This window comes from Myotis davidii, unplaced genomic scaffold (assembly GCF_000327345.1).
Source record: "Myotis davidii unplaced genomic scaffold, ASM32734v1 scaffold809, whole genome shotgun sequence".
NCBI classification, from domain to species: Eukaryota; Metazoa; Chordata; class Mammalia; order Chiroptera; family Vespertilionidae; genus Myotis; species Myotis davidii.
In genome coordinates, this window is record NW_006300017.1 from 224,170 (window position 1) to 240,965 (window position 16,796).

The window sequence follows — 16,796 nt, forward strand, 5'->3', positions numbered from 1 at the left end:
CGCTGCAAATACCCAGGCTCCAACATCAAGCTGCACACTGCACACACACAGCTGTTTGCTCTCTTGACATCATCACCCAGGGTCTGCCTACAAGCCCAGATCAGGGGCCTCACAAAAGGCCCGCAGCAGGGGAGCTCCCAGCCCTGGGTCCCAGCAGCTGGAGCTGCATCTGCACAGAACGCCCGTGGCATCCTGAGGGAAGAGCTAGGCCTCAGAGAATCACAGGACTGGCTCTAGGGAGCAGAGGGCTGGCTCTGGGGAGCACAGGGCCTCATTTCTATATAATTACATGTGGGCTGCAGCTCCTCCTTAATACAAAGCTAATAATTATTGCCAGAAAATTTCCTACTCAAAAAATTCTAACAACAAAAGCTGAGAGAGGTGGTTTCCCAGGTATATGAAGAGTCCTCTCTTCACATGGAATAGATACGAGTCTGAGACTAGGAGGTGGGAATGGCACAGGGACATCACCCACTACACGTGTTCAACTCTACGAAAAGCATGTCAAACTCAAAGACTATAACACGGGCCAAATAAACAAGGTTGAAGTTTATGTGGGCCGCAAAGAAACAAAAGCTTCAATTTTCATAGAAACAGGTTTATTTCGATAGAGACATGCTGAATACAAAGGGCTGAAATAAATGAGTAATCGTTAACATAAAATAATAGAACATTTTAATAAAAATGAATATTTTTTCTTGAACATTCACTTACCAGACACTGAATCTTATATATAGCAGGATATCATAAAAATTAAGTTATGAAATTTTTATTAAAATGTTTCTTACATACTGTTATATTGGCTGGGCCGCAAAAATATTCGTTGTGGGCCGCATGTGACCTGCGGGCCACGAGTTTGACATGCTTGCTCTCCGACTTCAGCTCCTGGCTCACAGCAACTTCCACCAACATGTTTTAGAGAAATTCCATTTACATATCAGAAGCCAGCTAGTCAGAACAATTCAGCCTGTCCCCTTCCCAAAGATGGTGGCTATCTTTGATTCCAAAAGGAATTTTCTCAGCGCCGGAAGTGTCCCTCCGTTCTATAACAAGCAAAAGCAGGTCTGGGCCTTCCAGAATCTTCTTCCAGAAGAGATCTTGTAAGGTTATTCATTCTGGGAGAGATCATCAGGCCATCCTTTCTTTTGTTGTTGTTGTTTTCTTTCTTTTTTTAATTTAAATTTTTTATTGTTGACACTATTACAGATGTCTCCCATTTTCCCCTCCTTTGCCCACCTCTACACAGCCCCTCAACCTCTCTTTTGGCCCTCCCTACACAAGTGTCTGTGTCCATGAGCTATGTACATATGTTCTTTAGCTAATCCTGCACCCCCCTTTAGCTCATATCCCCTGCCCTCTGATATTTGTTGGTCTGTCTCATGTATCATTGCCTCTGGTTCTGTTTTGTTCATCAGTTTATTTTATTCATTAAATCTCACATATCAGTGAGATCATATGGTATTTGTCTTTCTCTGACTGGCTTATTTCACTTAGCATAATACTCTCCAGACACATTCATGCTGTTACAAAGGGTAAGAGTCTCTATCTCTCTCTCCCTCCCTCCCTCCCTCCCTCCTTACCTCTTCCATGTAGTATTCCATTGTGTAAATGTACCACAGCTTTTTTCCCACTCATCTACTGATGGGAACATGAGATGCTTCCAAATCAGGGTGCACATATTCTTTCAGATTGGTGTTTGGGATTCTTAGAATATACACCCAGAAGTGGGATCACTGGGGGAAAGGCAGTTCTATTTTTTAATTTTTCCAGAAACTCCATAGTATTTTCCACAATGGATGCACCAGTCTGCATTTCCACCGTCAGTGCACTAGGGTTCCCTTTTCTCCACATCCTCACCAGCACTTGCTCTTTGTTAATTAATTAATTAATTAATTAAAATTTATTGTATCAAGTATTGCATAAGTCTCCTTTTCCCCCATTGACCTCTCCTCAGCTGCCCCCACCTCCCAAAGGACTTGTATGCATGCAATGAACACAGACAGTAGAGGAGAGAGGACAGTTAATTTATTGAAGGTAGCCATTTTGACAGGTGTGAGGTGATACCTCATTATCATTTTAATTTGCACCTCCCTGATGATTAGTGCCCTTGAGCATTTTTTCCTGTACCTATTAGCCACCTGTGTATATTCTTTGGATAAATTTCTAACTATTTAGGTCCTTTGCCCATTTTTTAAAAAAATATATTTTATTGAATTGTTACAGAGAGGAAGGGAGAGAGATAGAGAGCTAGAAACATTGATGAGAGAGAAACATCGATCAGCTGCCTCCTGCACACCTCCTCCTGTGGATGTGCCCACAACTCAGGTACACACCCTTCACCGGAATCGAACCTGGGACCCTCAGTCCACAAGCCGACGCTCTATCCATTGAGCCAAACCCGTTTCGGCTCTTTGCCCATTTTTTAATTAGATTGTTTGTCTTCCTGGTGTTGAGTTGTATAAGTTCTTATATTTTGCATATTAACCCCTTATCAGCTGAATTATTAGTAAATATGTTCTCCCATATGATGGGTTCCTTTTTGTCTTGATGATGGTTTCTTTTGCTGTGAAGAAGCTTTTTAGTTTAATATAGTTCCATTTCTTTATTTTTTCCTATGTTTATCCCTTGGAGACATATTGGCAAAAATATTGCTCTGAGAGATGTCTAAGATTTTACTGCCTATGTTTTCTTCTAGGATTTTTATGATTGTGCTTCTTACATTTAAGTATCTTATCAAATTTGAGTTTATTCTTGTGTATGGTGTAAGTTGGTGGTCTAGTTGCATTTTTTTTTACATGTACCTGCCCAATTTTCCCAGAACCATTTATTGAAGAGGCTGTCTCTGCTCCATTATATATTCTTATCAAATATTAATTGAGTGTAATGGCTTGGATCGATTTATGGGGTCTCTGTTCTGCTCCATTGATCTATATGCCTGTTCTTGTGTGAGTACCAGATGGTTTTGATTTACAGTGGCTTTGTATTATAGTTTGTTACCCAGTAATTGGATTCCCTCCAATTATTTTTTCTCAAGTTTGCGGAAGCTATTCAGAGTCTTATGTGGTTCCATATAAATTTCTGGAATATTTATTCTACATCTGTGAAATATGCCATTGGTATTTTAATAGGAATTGCATAGAATCTATAGATTTACTTTGAATAGTATAGACATTTTAATGATGTTCATTTTTCCAATCCATGAACACTTCCATTTGTTTGCAGCTTTCTCTATTTATTTCTTCAATGCCCTATAGTTTTCTGAATACAGATCTTTTACCTCCTTGGTTAGGTTTATATCTAGGTATCTTATTTTTGTTGTTGTCATTGCAATAGTAAATGGATTCTTTTCCTAGTTTCTCTTTCTGGTAGTTTGTTATTGATTAATAAAAATGTCACCAATTTCTGCATATAAATTTTGTATCCTGCTACTTTGATGAATTCATTTATTAGATTTAGTAGTTTTTTGGTGGAATCTTGAGGATTTTTTATATATAATATTGCACCATCTGCACATAATGACAGTTTTACTTCTTTCTTTTCAACTTGAATGCTTTTTATTTCTTCTTGTCTGATTGCTGTGGCTAGGATTTCCAGCACTATGTTGAATAAAGAGGTGAAAGCAGACATCCATGCATCCATGTTTTGTTCCTGATCTTAAAGGAACACTTTTAGTTGTTGCCCATTGAGTATGATATTGGCTATAGGTTTATCTCTCTCTCTCACACACACACACACACACACACACACACACACACAACACACACACACACACACACACACACACACATATATATATATATATAATTGATTCCAGAGAGGAAGGGAGTGGGAGAGAGAGATAGAAAAATCAGTGAATCAATGAGAAAGAACATTGATTGGCTGCCTCCTGCAGCCCCCTAATGGGGATCAAGCTGCAACCTGGGCATATGCCCTCACCAGGAATCAAACCAGTGACCTCTTCATGCCAGGGATGATGCCCAACCAATTGAGCCACACTGGCCGGGCTCCACTGTATTCTTGATGTCAGATACTAGTATACTGTTCTGCACTTCTAACTGCTTCTTATTCATGATTTTATATCCCTCTTCATTCTGATGTAGTTCCCATTACATTTCTTGTTGTTCCCATTAAGTTCCTTATAGTTCTCACTAAGTTTATTGAGCATCCATTAACCATTACTCTGAACTCTACCTCTGATAAATCGCTTGCCTCCATTTCATTTAGCTCTTCATGGATATTCCTCATGTTTTTTCATGTGCTTCTTATTCATGATTTTATATCCCCCTTCATGCTGATGTAGTTCCCATTACATTTCTTGTTTTTCCCATTAAGTTTCTTATAGTTCTCACTAAGTTTATTGAGCATCCATTAACCATTACTCTGAACTCTACCTCTGATAAATCGCTTGCCTCCATTTCATTTAGCTCTTCATGGATATTCCTCATGTTTTTTCATCTGAGGCTTGTTTTTTTTTTTGTATCCCTATTTTAGCTGTCTCTTTGTATTCCTTTCTTTGTATTACATAGAGCTGCTATGACACCCCATCATCATAGGGTGGTCTTAGATAGTAACTATCCTTTGGGACCCAGTGATCTCCTGAGCTGGATGCTTTAGAAATGTCTCTTTTGTGAGTTATTTGGGTTCTCCTGATGTAATTGGGTCTTGATTGTTGTTTTCCTGTTCATGGGTTGGAAAGGTTGCCGGACTGTGAGGCTCAACCCTGACCATGTCATGCTGAATAAACAAGAAAGTGGAGATTTCCCAGAGCTGCTAATAAGGAATGATGCCCTGCTGACACCTTGCTGTTAGCTCAGTGAAACATGTGTCAGACTTATGACCTATAGAACTGTCTTGCAGGCCTGTTTTCAGCAGTGGCAGCTCATATATTCGAGTCACTGCCACTTGACCCCTATGTCTCCCCAGACCAATCCCACCTGCAGCTGTCCAGCAGCGACTGCTCAAACTACCCTTTCTGTATCCAAAGGAATAGTCAAGGAGAAAAAAATATATAAAATATGTGTATATCCATCTATTTTTAGCAGCGAAAGTAGAGACATTTTCCAAGCCCTCAGCAGGTCTCACATGGGCTATGCAACCTTACTGACTTTCTTAGAAGAAATCATCCTGAAATATTGTATCCCTTGTAAATCAAATCCTCTTTTAATTGAAGGGGATAGAACTTTCTAGTTAAAGGATCTGTGGTGAATCCTTTGTAAAGTTTATTACTATGAAATTCCTACTAGGAAAGCAAAGATCTGATTATTCTCGCATTTCTGCATTGAGATTTTCTTGTGTCGAAGATCTTGTGTATTAAAATGCTTTCAAACTGAGTTGTGATATCAGTGAGAACACCGGTCATGAGGGCTTACCATTTATTGATAGTTGACTATGTTCTACGTACTTTCCACATACTTCCTTCTTTCATACCAAACCCTATAATGTCGTGTTGTGTCCCCCATTTAACGGAAAAGGAATCTGAGGCCTGAAGAAGTGAATTGTCAGCTAGTACATTCTACGGGGCCAGTGTGAGGGCATTAGAGTCCAATCCAGCCTCACAGTGTAGCCAGGGCAATGGTGCCAACAGCCATACTGCACCTGCCAAATAATCAGGCCCTCAGAAGCTATTCATTCTGTGTAGACCTCACATTTGGAAATGCTTTTACTGTTGATAGTCTTTCCTTGGTACAGCGGAAATTGCTGTCGGGATTTGGTGTGTAGCCCACATGCTCCCAGCAGCACAAGGATTGCGTCAGTGTCACATCCATGTGGCTCTTAGGGCCCTCCGGTAAGCCTGTGGACTTCAGCTTTCCTTCAGAGTTTCCTCTGCCAACTTCTTGGAGTCCATACCATGTGCTCAAATACAAGTCTTCTCATGGTCTTCCCTTTGACCCCGTCAGTGCAGCCCCTCACCTTCTGAGGTTCTGTTCTGATTGGCTGATTTCCGGCTGCGCTGAGCCATCAGGTGGCCAGGGATGAGGAGGGACTTCACAGGATCACTGGCAGGTGTTGGCACAGGATCTCGCTGCAGCACCGCCTACCTCTAACATCTTTCAGAAACATGTCTTCTGTAGTTTCTGACCCTAATCACTTTTTTTTCTTTTTTTAAAAAAAAATATTTATATTGATTTCAGAAAGGAAGAGAGAGGGAGAGAGAGATTGAAACATCAATGGTGAGAATCATTGATGGGCTGCCTCCTGCATGCTCCCAACTGGGGATTGAGCCCACAACCCGGGTATGTGCCTGGACTAGGAATCGAACCGTGACCTCCTTGGTTCATAGGTCAATGCTCAACCACTGAGCCACGCCGGCCAGGCTAATGACATTCTTCATGAGACAACAAAACCAGTCCCTCTGGCTCTGCAGGGGTTGGTGTTGAGAAAGAGGAACTACACCTCTGTCACATTGTTCTTGTGCTGTTCTTTTCCACCTGACCTTCCAACATCTGAACAAAGCCATGTCTTTCACCATCAAAACACAAAACCTCCCATGCACCTCAGCTTCTAATGAAGGCACCTGGAGGGACCCCAGCTTCCCTGTCCTGTCAGCAGCTGTCCCTTAAGTCCAATCTGAGTTTCACAGGAACATCTTTATGAAACCAAGAAGTTGAGGGAGCAGTGGTGGGAGAACTAGTCTAGCACTAGACTAGGCACAGTATTTGAACTAATTTTTTTTTTAAATTAATTCATCCCAACTCTCACTTCTGGGTTCCTATGTTATGATTTTTTTTTAGTTTCAGAGGGCCCATGATTTTTATCTCAGCTGGTGTAAATGCCATAAAAATATTAAACAAGCAGACAGCTGTGTCCTCTCCTCTCCAGTAGCGACAGCTGTTCTCCCGACAAGCTTATTCTTAGGTGCGATAAAAATGATAATCATGGCTATTATTATTTGCAGTTATAAGCACTGTTAATCCCCAATCTATGAACTCGGGAACGTGGGGTTTTCTCTTCCAAAGGGTATTACTTACACAGGGCACTTCTGTCCATTATTGAGGGAAGCTGCTGAGCTCAGCCCATGGGCAATGCGAACCTCCTTTGGGGATTGGAGGGCAGGTGGAATCACGTTTCCAACTTGCTTCATTTCCCGGCTTGAATTGTCAGATTCCACTTAATGAAATAGCTGTGTTCCTGAAAAGTTGGCTGTAGAACAAATTCTGCTCAATGCATCATACTTCCTCATTGATCTTCATTTTTAAATTAAGGATGCATTTCCCTGAGGAAATAATTGGCCCCAAGACCAATATAAATTATACTAAACACTCAATAAACCTTTTTAAATTGCACATTTAAAGAAAGTCAGTGCTGTTAGAACATTAATAGTGATGATATGTTTAACGTCAGGAAATACAAATATTATGCTAAGAAGCTAAGAACAATTACCAGAAGTGGTGTTGTGGTGGGAATAGAGCCACGTGAGGATTAGGAGAGCAGCATGGAGTCCCTGGATTTTTTTTTTTAATTAAGTACGTCTGAGCCTATGAATCCATCTATTAATAAGAATTTAACAAACTTCAAATTATGTAAACTATTTCCCTCGGTGTCTTGAGAGCCAGGATGTGCAAGACTCAGTCCTGCTGAGAGAAGGTTTCAATTGCACTGGAAAATAAGACAGTGAATATAGCAAAAACCATCTATGGATTGGACATCAGGAGAGCTGGTGTGATCTGGCACTAAACCAACAGGGGCTCCTCTAAACTGTAGTTGCCCACATGAACCATCCAGGGATTGAATAAAATCACTAATTTCCTAACTTGACTGTATATGAAAATTTCCTGGTAAAATTATTAAAACTCCTCATTCCAGGACATTTTGCAGTTATGGTAGGATCTAGAAATCTATATTTAAATAATTCTTCTAGGTAATCCTATTGAATCAGACTATGCCCTGGCATAACAACAATGTGATTAGATAATCTTTACTGATGTTTTGAGCTCTTTAGTTGAATATTTTTGTGATTCTAAAGACGAGATGAACTGTAGATGAACTAGATGAACTCTACACTCAGACAGCCATAGGCACTGGGAATTAGAAGAGAGACAAGAGTGTATTAGTTTCCTAGGGTTCACAAGAAAGTAACAAAGAGAAGGTGGCTTACACAATAGAAACATCTAGTCTCCCAGTTGTGAAAGCCAGAAGTCCAAATTCAAGGTGTCAGCTGGCCCATGTTCATAACCAGAGCGCACATGGTGTTTAAAGGAAAACTTTGCTCAAATCATTGACTCTTATAAATTCAGATTTTGGTTTAGTTTGTTTTGTTTTTTCTTGTTGGCTTATTTGTCTTAGGCATCCCCTTTAGGAACCTCATTTCTGGTGGCTCAAAGTTGAATTTGTTATGTATATACTGACTCTCTTTCTCTCTGGTTTTGCCATCTTTGCTTTTAGTAGAGAAACAACGTATGTGAGGAGAAAGGTGAAAACAATGGCAAGGAAAGCTAAAATATATAAAGCATGTTTCTATGTATGAATTACTTTTCACATGCCTCACCCAATTGAGTCAGAGAGTGCATGAAATTGGTGAGTAATGGAGTCATTGTGGTTTTCCTGTAACTCTACACTTGGTTTGGGGAACACAAAATAGTAGTTAAGCCTCATTTTTTTCCGCATGATGACCTAAGTGTAGATTCCTTCCCGTGGTGATACAAATCTGGATCTCCCCCAAATTGTAAACTCTCAAACTTCCTTCACTACGTAATATTGCATGATAGAAATATATAAAATTACACACATCTTCACAGAAAATGTGATGACTTCTTGATTGTGGCTACCCTAATATCTGTGACCTTGCATTTGTGTCTATGACTGTAATCCCCCTACTTGTTTCTCCATTTGTATGTTCTTATAATGAGCTCATGCAACTGAGTCCCTGTATATCTTACTGGGGTCACACAAGAGCATATTTGGATGGTAGAATAAAATTAGATGTTTAGTCTCCAGGTGAAGAGAAGGGCAAGAGACCCAGAAAAACCTATGTAGTTGTGTTTCATTGCTTTGATGGTGCAGTACACAGCCTTCCCAGGGATCTGGGGTCCGACCACTGCTCAGACACGGAGCTCAGTCCAGAAACAGCTGTCCAGAACTAATTTATTTCCTAATGCTACGGCACTGTTAATTTATAAATTACACTGGTAATTCAAGCTATTATTAATTTCAGATGGTGTAGGGCAAGCCTAATTAAAATATGACATCAATTGCCACACATATGTACCAAAGACTACCATTTAAAATTAATGGGAATATTAAGTGTGACACTGGTCTCTGAGATGCTTTGCACAGTAATTATAGCATTCCGGCAGGGAAAGATCTGACTAATGTAGGCTCGGGCCTGGTAGCAAATAAACAACAAGATGAAAGGAATCACCAACTCTTCCTTTAAACCTTTGCTCCTGGTTTTCCTCATCCTTCCTCACATCAAGGCGAGTACATTCCCCCCCTGAAGATGCTTAGGAAACAACAAAAGGCTACCATGACAATTGGAGAAGTTTCTTAACTGGTTTGGGACTGTGAGTTCCCACGGGTCAATGTTGGGTGTCTTCTCCACATCCTGAACTTTTTGACCCTGTTTTCTACTCATTACCATGTTCCTGGATCTTCCTGAAAATTTATGAGTCTTGCTTGTCTCAGTAGCTACAGGCTGTTCTTTTGCTCTTGTGTAGGTAGTGGAGGCAAGAGTTCCCGCACATATGTAGCGTGGGTCCCCTAGGTCATGCGAGTACATGAGGAAATGACAACCTAATTGAGGCTGACACAGCGGGATCATGTCCAAGGAGTGGTGGCCGAGTTGGGCAGGTCGTGGCCCTTTTTCACAAAATGATTATTTTGTTATTGTTGCCATCGTTATCACTACTGTTGTTACCTGGACAATACAGCGACCTTCATGTCATATAACAAATACAACTGTAACTTACATAGCACGTCTATCATTCTTTGTATTATAGCAGTTTCTCGCCATTGTTATTTTCACGCTTGGAGCAGCAGGTGCATGTGGCATTACGTGACAGTGCTGTCCCCTGGAGAAAGGTGCTCCTCTCTTCCCTCCCTGCTCATGTGGAGCCACGCATGTTAATCTAGCTCCACTCATGGAGCCTGCACCTCCGGGCTGATTATAGGAGTGCAAGCGAAAGCAGGTGCACAGCACACAGAAGCTTTCAAAGTGCTTTCATGTTTGTGTGTGTTTCCATTTGTCACTCCCAACAACCCTCTGAGGTGTTGGGATTGTGTGTACATTCTGCCTGGGCAGATGTCTCAGTTGCTAGTGGCAGTCTCAACTCATGCTGCTGCCCCATTGTCACTTTTTTTTAAATATATTTTATTGATTTTTTACAGAGAGGAAGGGAGAGAGATAGAGAGTTAGAAACATCGATGAGAGAGAAACATCGATCAGCTGCCTCCTGCACATCTCCCACTGGGGATGTGCCCGCAACCCCGGTACATGCCTTTGACCGGTATCGAACCCAGGACCCCTCAGTCTGCAGGCAGACGCTCTATCCACTGAGCCAAACCGGTTTCGGCCATTGTCACTTTTTTTTATTGAGTTCAGATAGGAAGAGAGAGAGATAGAAACATCAATGATGAGAGAGAATCATTGATCGGCTGCCTCCTGCACACCCCACACTGGGGATCAAGCCCACAACCCAGGCATAGGCCCTGATGGGAATCGAACCATGACCTCCTGGTTCATTGGTCGAAACTTAACCACTGAGCTATGCCTGCTGGGCTCGATAGTCACTATTAATAGCACCTCCTTATACTCCTCAAGGTATCCCAGTTCTCACGATGCATGTATCATCATGCTGGTCACTTCATTGAGCGGAAGAGGCCAGATACTTCCCTGGGAAGGAAGCAGTTACTTTTGTTCTCCATTGTCTTTCTTTGAGGAGGCGGGAACCCAGGGCAACAAGGGAGAAAAACAAGATATGAACCTCCTAGGCTTGAATGTCATGGCCGCTCTATCATCAGATCCTTGCGGCCAGGCCTCCGGTGGAGAGTCCAGTAGGCAGGGGGTTGGTGTTATTATTCATGACTCTCCCATACAGATCTGATGCTGATGATGATGAAGTGGCAGTGAGATCTGTACCTGTCCCCTTGTCCTTTCCGTTCTGCCATGTTTGTGATTAGAGCGTGGAGTCCCTGGTGTTGGCTTGTCTGCAGGATCTTATACCCAAGAGCTCTGGTAGATTGAAGTTTGGGAAATGGACTTTTGCCTATCAGTTGACTGTCTAGCTGTAAAAATAAATTAACTTTTATTTCATGAGCGTTCCCACTGTCTTTTGTGGTGTGTGTGTGTGTGTGTGTGTGTGTGTGTGTGTGTAAGCTACTGTGGTATTTTTAACTGATACTGGTATGTGGTCTCGGATGTAGTCATTGGCTCTACTCCAAGGTTCAGTGTGAATGGCACCTGGAGTCAGAAAGAATTGAGATGCACCTCAGGTATCTTTCTCGGACCCAGAGCCAGAGGGCTCGGTAAGGTCAGGGCAGGGTACAGGTCTCTAGGCATTTGTTTAGTCCAGGTAGGAATACGGGCATCTCAGCTAGTCCTTTGGAGAGCTAAGGAGATGGTGGTGGTGGCTGTGGTAGGAGAAGGGAAGTGTAATCCACACAGTGCTGAGGAAGCTGAACTTGGAAGTGGCTGACATAACCAGGCCCTACATTGGTTTCTAAGAGTATGCCTTTGCTGTTTTCTCTCCTGTGCTATCACACCTTCTCCGGCAGCCGTGGGCTTTGTGAGTGAAGACGAATACTTGGAGATCCAGGGCATCACCAGGGAGCAGTCCGGGGACTACGAGTGCAGCGCCTCCAACGACGTGGCCGCACCCGTGGTGCGGAGAGTGAAGGTCACCGTGAACTGTAAGTGTTGTCATGGAACCCCTGCCCTGTGTGGATGGGAGAGGGGGGGCTGCTAGCATGGCCATGACAAAGAGACAGATACAGAGCCAACTCTTAGAGAGTGAATGGCATATGTGTGTTTTTAAAATATATTTTTATTGATTTCAGAGAGGAAGGGAGAGAGAAATAAAAATATCAATGATGAGAGCAAATCATTGATCAGCTGCCTCCTGCATGCTCTATACTTGGGATCGAGCCTGTAACCCAGGCATATGCCCTTGACCAGAATCAAACCTGGGACCCTTCAGTCTGCAGGCCGATACTCCATCCACTGAGCCAAACCGGCGCGGGTGAAATGTCATCTGTCTTCAGGGTTGTGTCCATCAAATAAAAGCCAGCTAGTTGCTTGAGAGAGACTCTGCTTTTCCTGGTCCTGAAACCAAGGGGAAGTTTATCTTTAGGGTCTCCACAAATAGAGCACCTTGAAATGTAGTCAACCACTTGCAAACAGTGTTTCTGTATTAAATAGAATGGTGTGTATTTTACGCAGGTGAAATGTCATCTGTCTTTAGGGTTGTGTCCATCAAATAAAAGCCAGCTAGTTGCTTGAGAGAGACTCTGCTTTTCCTGGTCCTGAAACCAAGGGGAAGTTTATCTTTAGGGTCTCCACAAATAGAGCACCTTGAAATGTAGTCAACCACTTGCAAACAGTGTTTCTGTATTAAATAGAATGGTGTGTATTTTACACCTGTGCTTCCCAGTGCACTCTCCTGCAAGCTGTTGGAATTGTCAAGCGTTCTTAGGGAAAACTTCAAATGCAAGTAGGCCAACTATATAGGTCTGGTGGATGCGGGAATCATTTTAGAAGAACCTGGAAGAATGACTGATCCGTATACCCTTCGGGCAATTCTCTATGAATATTATTCTTGCAACTGCGCTTTTGATGGGAATTGAATAGTATGAGGTTATGTAGTCTGGCAAGAACCTGGTTTGCAGAAATTCTATGAGGCTGATTAAAACTGCTGACTGCCAACCTAGGGAATGGAGGGTTGATGGGTTGGCATCATCCTGTGCAAGTTAAAAAGTTTAAACACAAAACGGGCCTGCATGCACACCTGGTCAGTCGCCTCCCTTCAGAAGGGGATAGCAGCATCCCACGCTAGGCAGCCCAAGGTTTTCCTTAGAACTACCATGAGTGATTTTGTTCCCGAAGCACAATTTGTGTAGTGAATCTGTCGGCTCAAGTGAGCGCGGTAGATCAGAGAGTGAAAAATACATTCAGCGAGGGAGGCAGCGGCCTGGCTGGAGAATGCATTTTCAGATGCTACAGGGCGTCTTCTCTCTGCAGACCCACCGTACATCTCCGAAGCGAAGGGGACAGGCGTCCCCGTGGGACAGAAGGGGACCCTGCAGTGTGAAGCCTCGGCAGTTCCCTCCGCAGAATTTCAGTGGTACAAGGACGACAAAAGGTGAGGACCCCCTCCCTGCACCCTTCTCTCCCCCGCACCCAAAGAAGGCATATTCTCCAGGTTCGTGGTTGCGAGGGAAACTGTGAATTTCTCCCTGAACTCCTCCTGCCTAGAAGGGGAGGCAATATACAATCACATCTCTTCCTGGTATTAATGCATTTCAGCTATGTTTCCAACGTTGCCATGCATTGGACTAACCAGCCTGAAGGAAAACATTTTGTAAGGAAGCAATACCTTACAGGAAGGGCTGCCAGGAGCATGGGAAGGCCTATGGATTTCTCATAGGCCAAGAAAATAGTATAGTCCGCCTGAAGCTCTTTCTAACACATTCCCGGGCTTGCATGAGGTGTTAGGAACGCTCTCGGGACCCTAGGGGTGGCTAAGAAGTTAGCTGGAGCTAGAGGTCTCAGTTCTGTTTCAGACGCTGTCAGGATTGGTTTACAGGAGTCCATGACCCTAGTTAGCCCTCCTTTGTACCCAGGCTGTTGGCTCACTGTAGGAAAGAGAGAGGGCATGGTTCCCTCCCCTCGCATTGCTGCAGCCACCACTGGGACATTTGTTGTGATTCGCTGGAGATGGTCGTGGTGAGGAGCTAGGAAATGGCCCATTAGCCCAGGGTCAGCGGCTCAGTCCACCGGGCAGCACAATCACTGCTGTGAAAATCTCCATTTTAAGATGGGAAACAACCAATAACATGCAAGAACACTTTTCTAGAAATGGGGAGGGCATGATGCAAAAGAGTCCTGAGGTGTATGTGGGGCAGAGAAGGAAGAAGGCATTTCAGAGGCCGAGAAGCTAAGAAAGAAAACACCCAAGAGGGTGATGGGGAGGAGGAGAGCGGTGTGAGCCACTCCAGGCCAGGAGGGATCCAGCTGTTGCCCACGTGACATAGAACATCTTCATGGGCTTGTGTGTCTTTCTTTTGGGGGTCAGCCACCAGTCACACACCAAAAGCTCTTCAGGTCTCTAAATCGACCCCTGGTTTTTGTTTAGGACCAAGTCACTTAGTCATAAGATTCATTGTCTGATCATAATCCTTTCAAAGACATACAGTGTGTTTCCATTTTAAGTACAAAAGACTTCAGTTACAAAGTCTTTGTACTGTATTCATCTAGCCCATTTTCTAGATGGAAGAACAGAGGCAGAAAGAGAAACAATCTCACAAAGAGATAAGAAGAAATAGCTGGCTCTCCCTCTTTTCCCAAGAATTCAGCGCTGACATCTAACTCACAGCCTGGGTATGAGGTGAAGCCTTCTTTGTCCCCAGCCCAGGAATGGCATCCAACTGGCAAAGGCGGTCCGTAAGCTAGAGCAGCTCTCAGAAGCCTCCTGATGGGTGGGCCTCAGCCCCTTCTTTGCACAGCACCGGTTCTCAACCTGTGGGTCGCGACCCCTTTGGGAGTTGAACGACCCTTTGACAGGGGTTGCCTAAGACCATTGGAAAACACATATATAATTACATATTGTTTTGTGATGAATCACTATGCTTTAATTATGTTCAATTTGTAACAATGAAATTGGGGGTCACCACAACATTAGGAACTGTATTAAAGGGTCACAGCATTAGGAAGGTTGAGAACCACTGCCCTAGAGGATCAATATTGACATAGCAAGCTGGAACTGGAACTGGTGTCTGGCTGCACAGCCGGACTCCTCATCCCATGGGGACAGTGCTCACATTTTAATGAAGTTCATGGGCTCAGGCCAGTTCACTGCCCCTAGAAAGAAAGTACCCCTGGGTAGAATCGACATCATGAAGAGCAAGGCGAGTCCCTCCAGCTAACCCCCGACTCCCCAGGGGACAGATGCTGGGTGGGAACTGAAGCCAGACCCGGCTTCTCTGTGGTCACTGGTGCTGTGGGTCTGGCAGAGGAGAGAGGCATCCTGGGGTCCTAGGGAGATAACACCTTCAGATAATGACAGAGCCGCTGCCCTCTGTGCCAGCCCTGCTGTGACCAGGGACAGGCGGGAGCTCTCTGTGCCCAACTCCATAGAAATAGATCAGATTGAATAACATTTTCCAGTTTACAACGCGCTTTCTCATCATTGGCTTGCTGCGCTCCACTTTCTATTTCCGCCAGAATATTGTCTTTCTCAGCGTGATGACTCTGCTGCCAGCCATTTGCCCTAATTCATGTCCCCAGAGCCTGTTCCCAGATGTGTTCATCTTGACATTGTTTACTCTGCCCACATCCTGCCCCAGCCAGACTCTCAACAGGCGCTGAAGTGTGCGACCAGGTTCCCCGAGATCCTCCACGCAGAAGGATTTGTTCCCCCCACGAGTATTCATTTTCCCCAAAACACAGACTCAGCTTTTGGGCTGGGGAGACAGGTCATTTCAGGGAAAGGGACATGTTAGCTTAATGCCCATTCTCTGAAAAAGAACATTCCAGAATTTTTCAAAAGAAGAGGGTTGGTCTTGTGATTTCTGTGTAGACATGCCATCTTAATAGGAATTGCTGCTACAGTGAAAGATAGGGCCTCACCCTCTTCCTCTACCCAGTAATAGAATCCATGGCTCTCACAAGTGTGTCTAATGGCTTTCCTCACTAGCTACTTGTGGCACTTCTGTCCTGGCCCCCACCACCAGCATGAGCCCTGCGGCATATGGGACTGCCAGGGCGGGTTGTCCCAGAGACTGTCCCGACTCCTAGGGGTCATATCGTGGAGCGTCTCTAATCCCTCCCAGACCAATTGCTAGGATACTCTGCACATCACCTCTCTCAGGCCTCCACAGCCCACAGACTCAGAATGATCCCTGGTTCTTGTTTCCCATTCCCAGCCCACAGTCAGGTATTATGTGTAGAATGCCTCAGACTCTCAGCGGAAGAATTTATTGCCCAGGTGCTTGAAGAGCATTGTGGGTGTTTTGTTTGTTTGTATTCTTCAAACCACTCAGGTTGTCCTTCTCTTTGAAGTTGGAGTTGTTCATTTTCATGGTTGTCATCATCATCATCACCATCACTATTCCCATTATCATCATCATCGATGTCAATTAAGTCCACACTTCTGAGCACGCGCTCCGTGAATGTCACGCAGTTGGGACAGTGTGTATTTTGGAGGCACCTGCCTTCAGAGGTGTGCCACATGGGTCTCCAGGCACCTACAGAAAATAGAGAAATAAATCACAGTCATTGTGCATGAACTTGCTGTGTCGTTGAGTGAGGAAGGTGGGCATAATGTCAGAAGGAGGGATGAGATGATCACTAATTCCAGACTCCACTTCCTGTGAGAAAAGTATAACCGTCTCTTTCCTCTTGTTTGTCTCTCTCCTCCGTCGCAGGCTGGCTGAAGGAAAGAAAGGGGTGAAAGTGGAAAACAGACCCTTCCTCTCGAAGCTCATCTTCTTCAATGTCTCAGAACACGACTATGGGAACTACACGTGCGTCGCCTCCAACAGGCTCGGCCACACCAATGCCAGCATCACACTCTTTGGTAAGATGAGCCCTGAGCTGGGCAGAAAGGAGGGGGTCCTGCAGAGCAGGAGGAGTTGGGAAGAGAGGC

The 16,796-nt window shown here is 43.9% G+C and overlaps 1 protein-coding gene across 1 annotated transcript in view; it reads left to right on the plus strand.

Annotated features, from left to right (window-relative positions):
• NTM (neurotrimin) overlaps window positions 1-16,796 on the plus strand; it is a 179,033-nt gene that overhangs the window by 141,651 nt on the left and 20,586 nt on the right. The window contains 3 exon segments of the mRNA XM_006779315.2: window positions 11,710-11,844; window positions 13,172-13,292; window positions 16,576-16,727. Coding sequence (XP_006779378.2) covers window positions 11,710-11,844; window positions 13,172-13,292; window positions 16,576-16,727 — 408 coding nt within the window.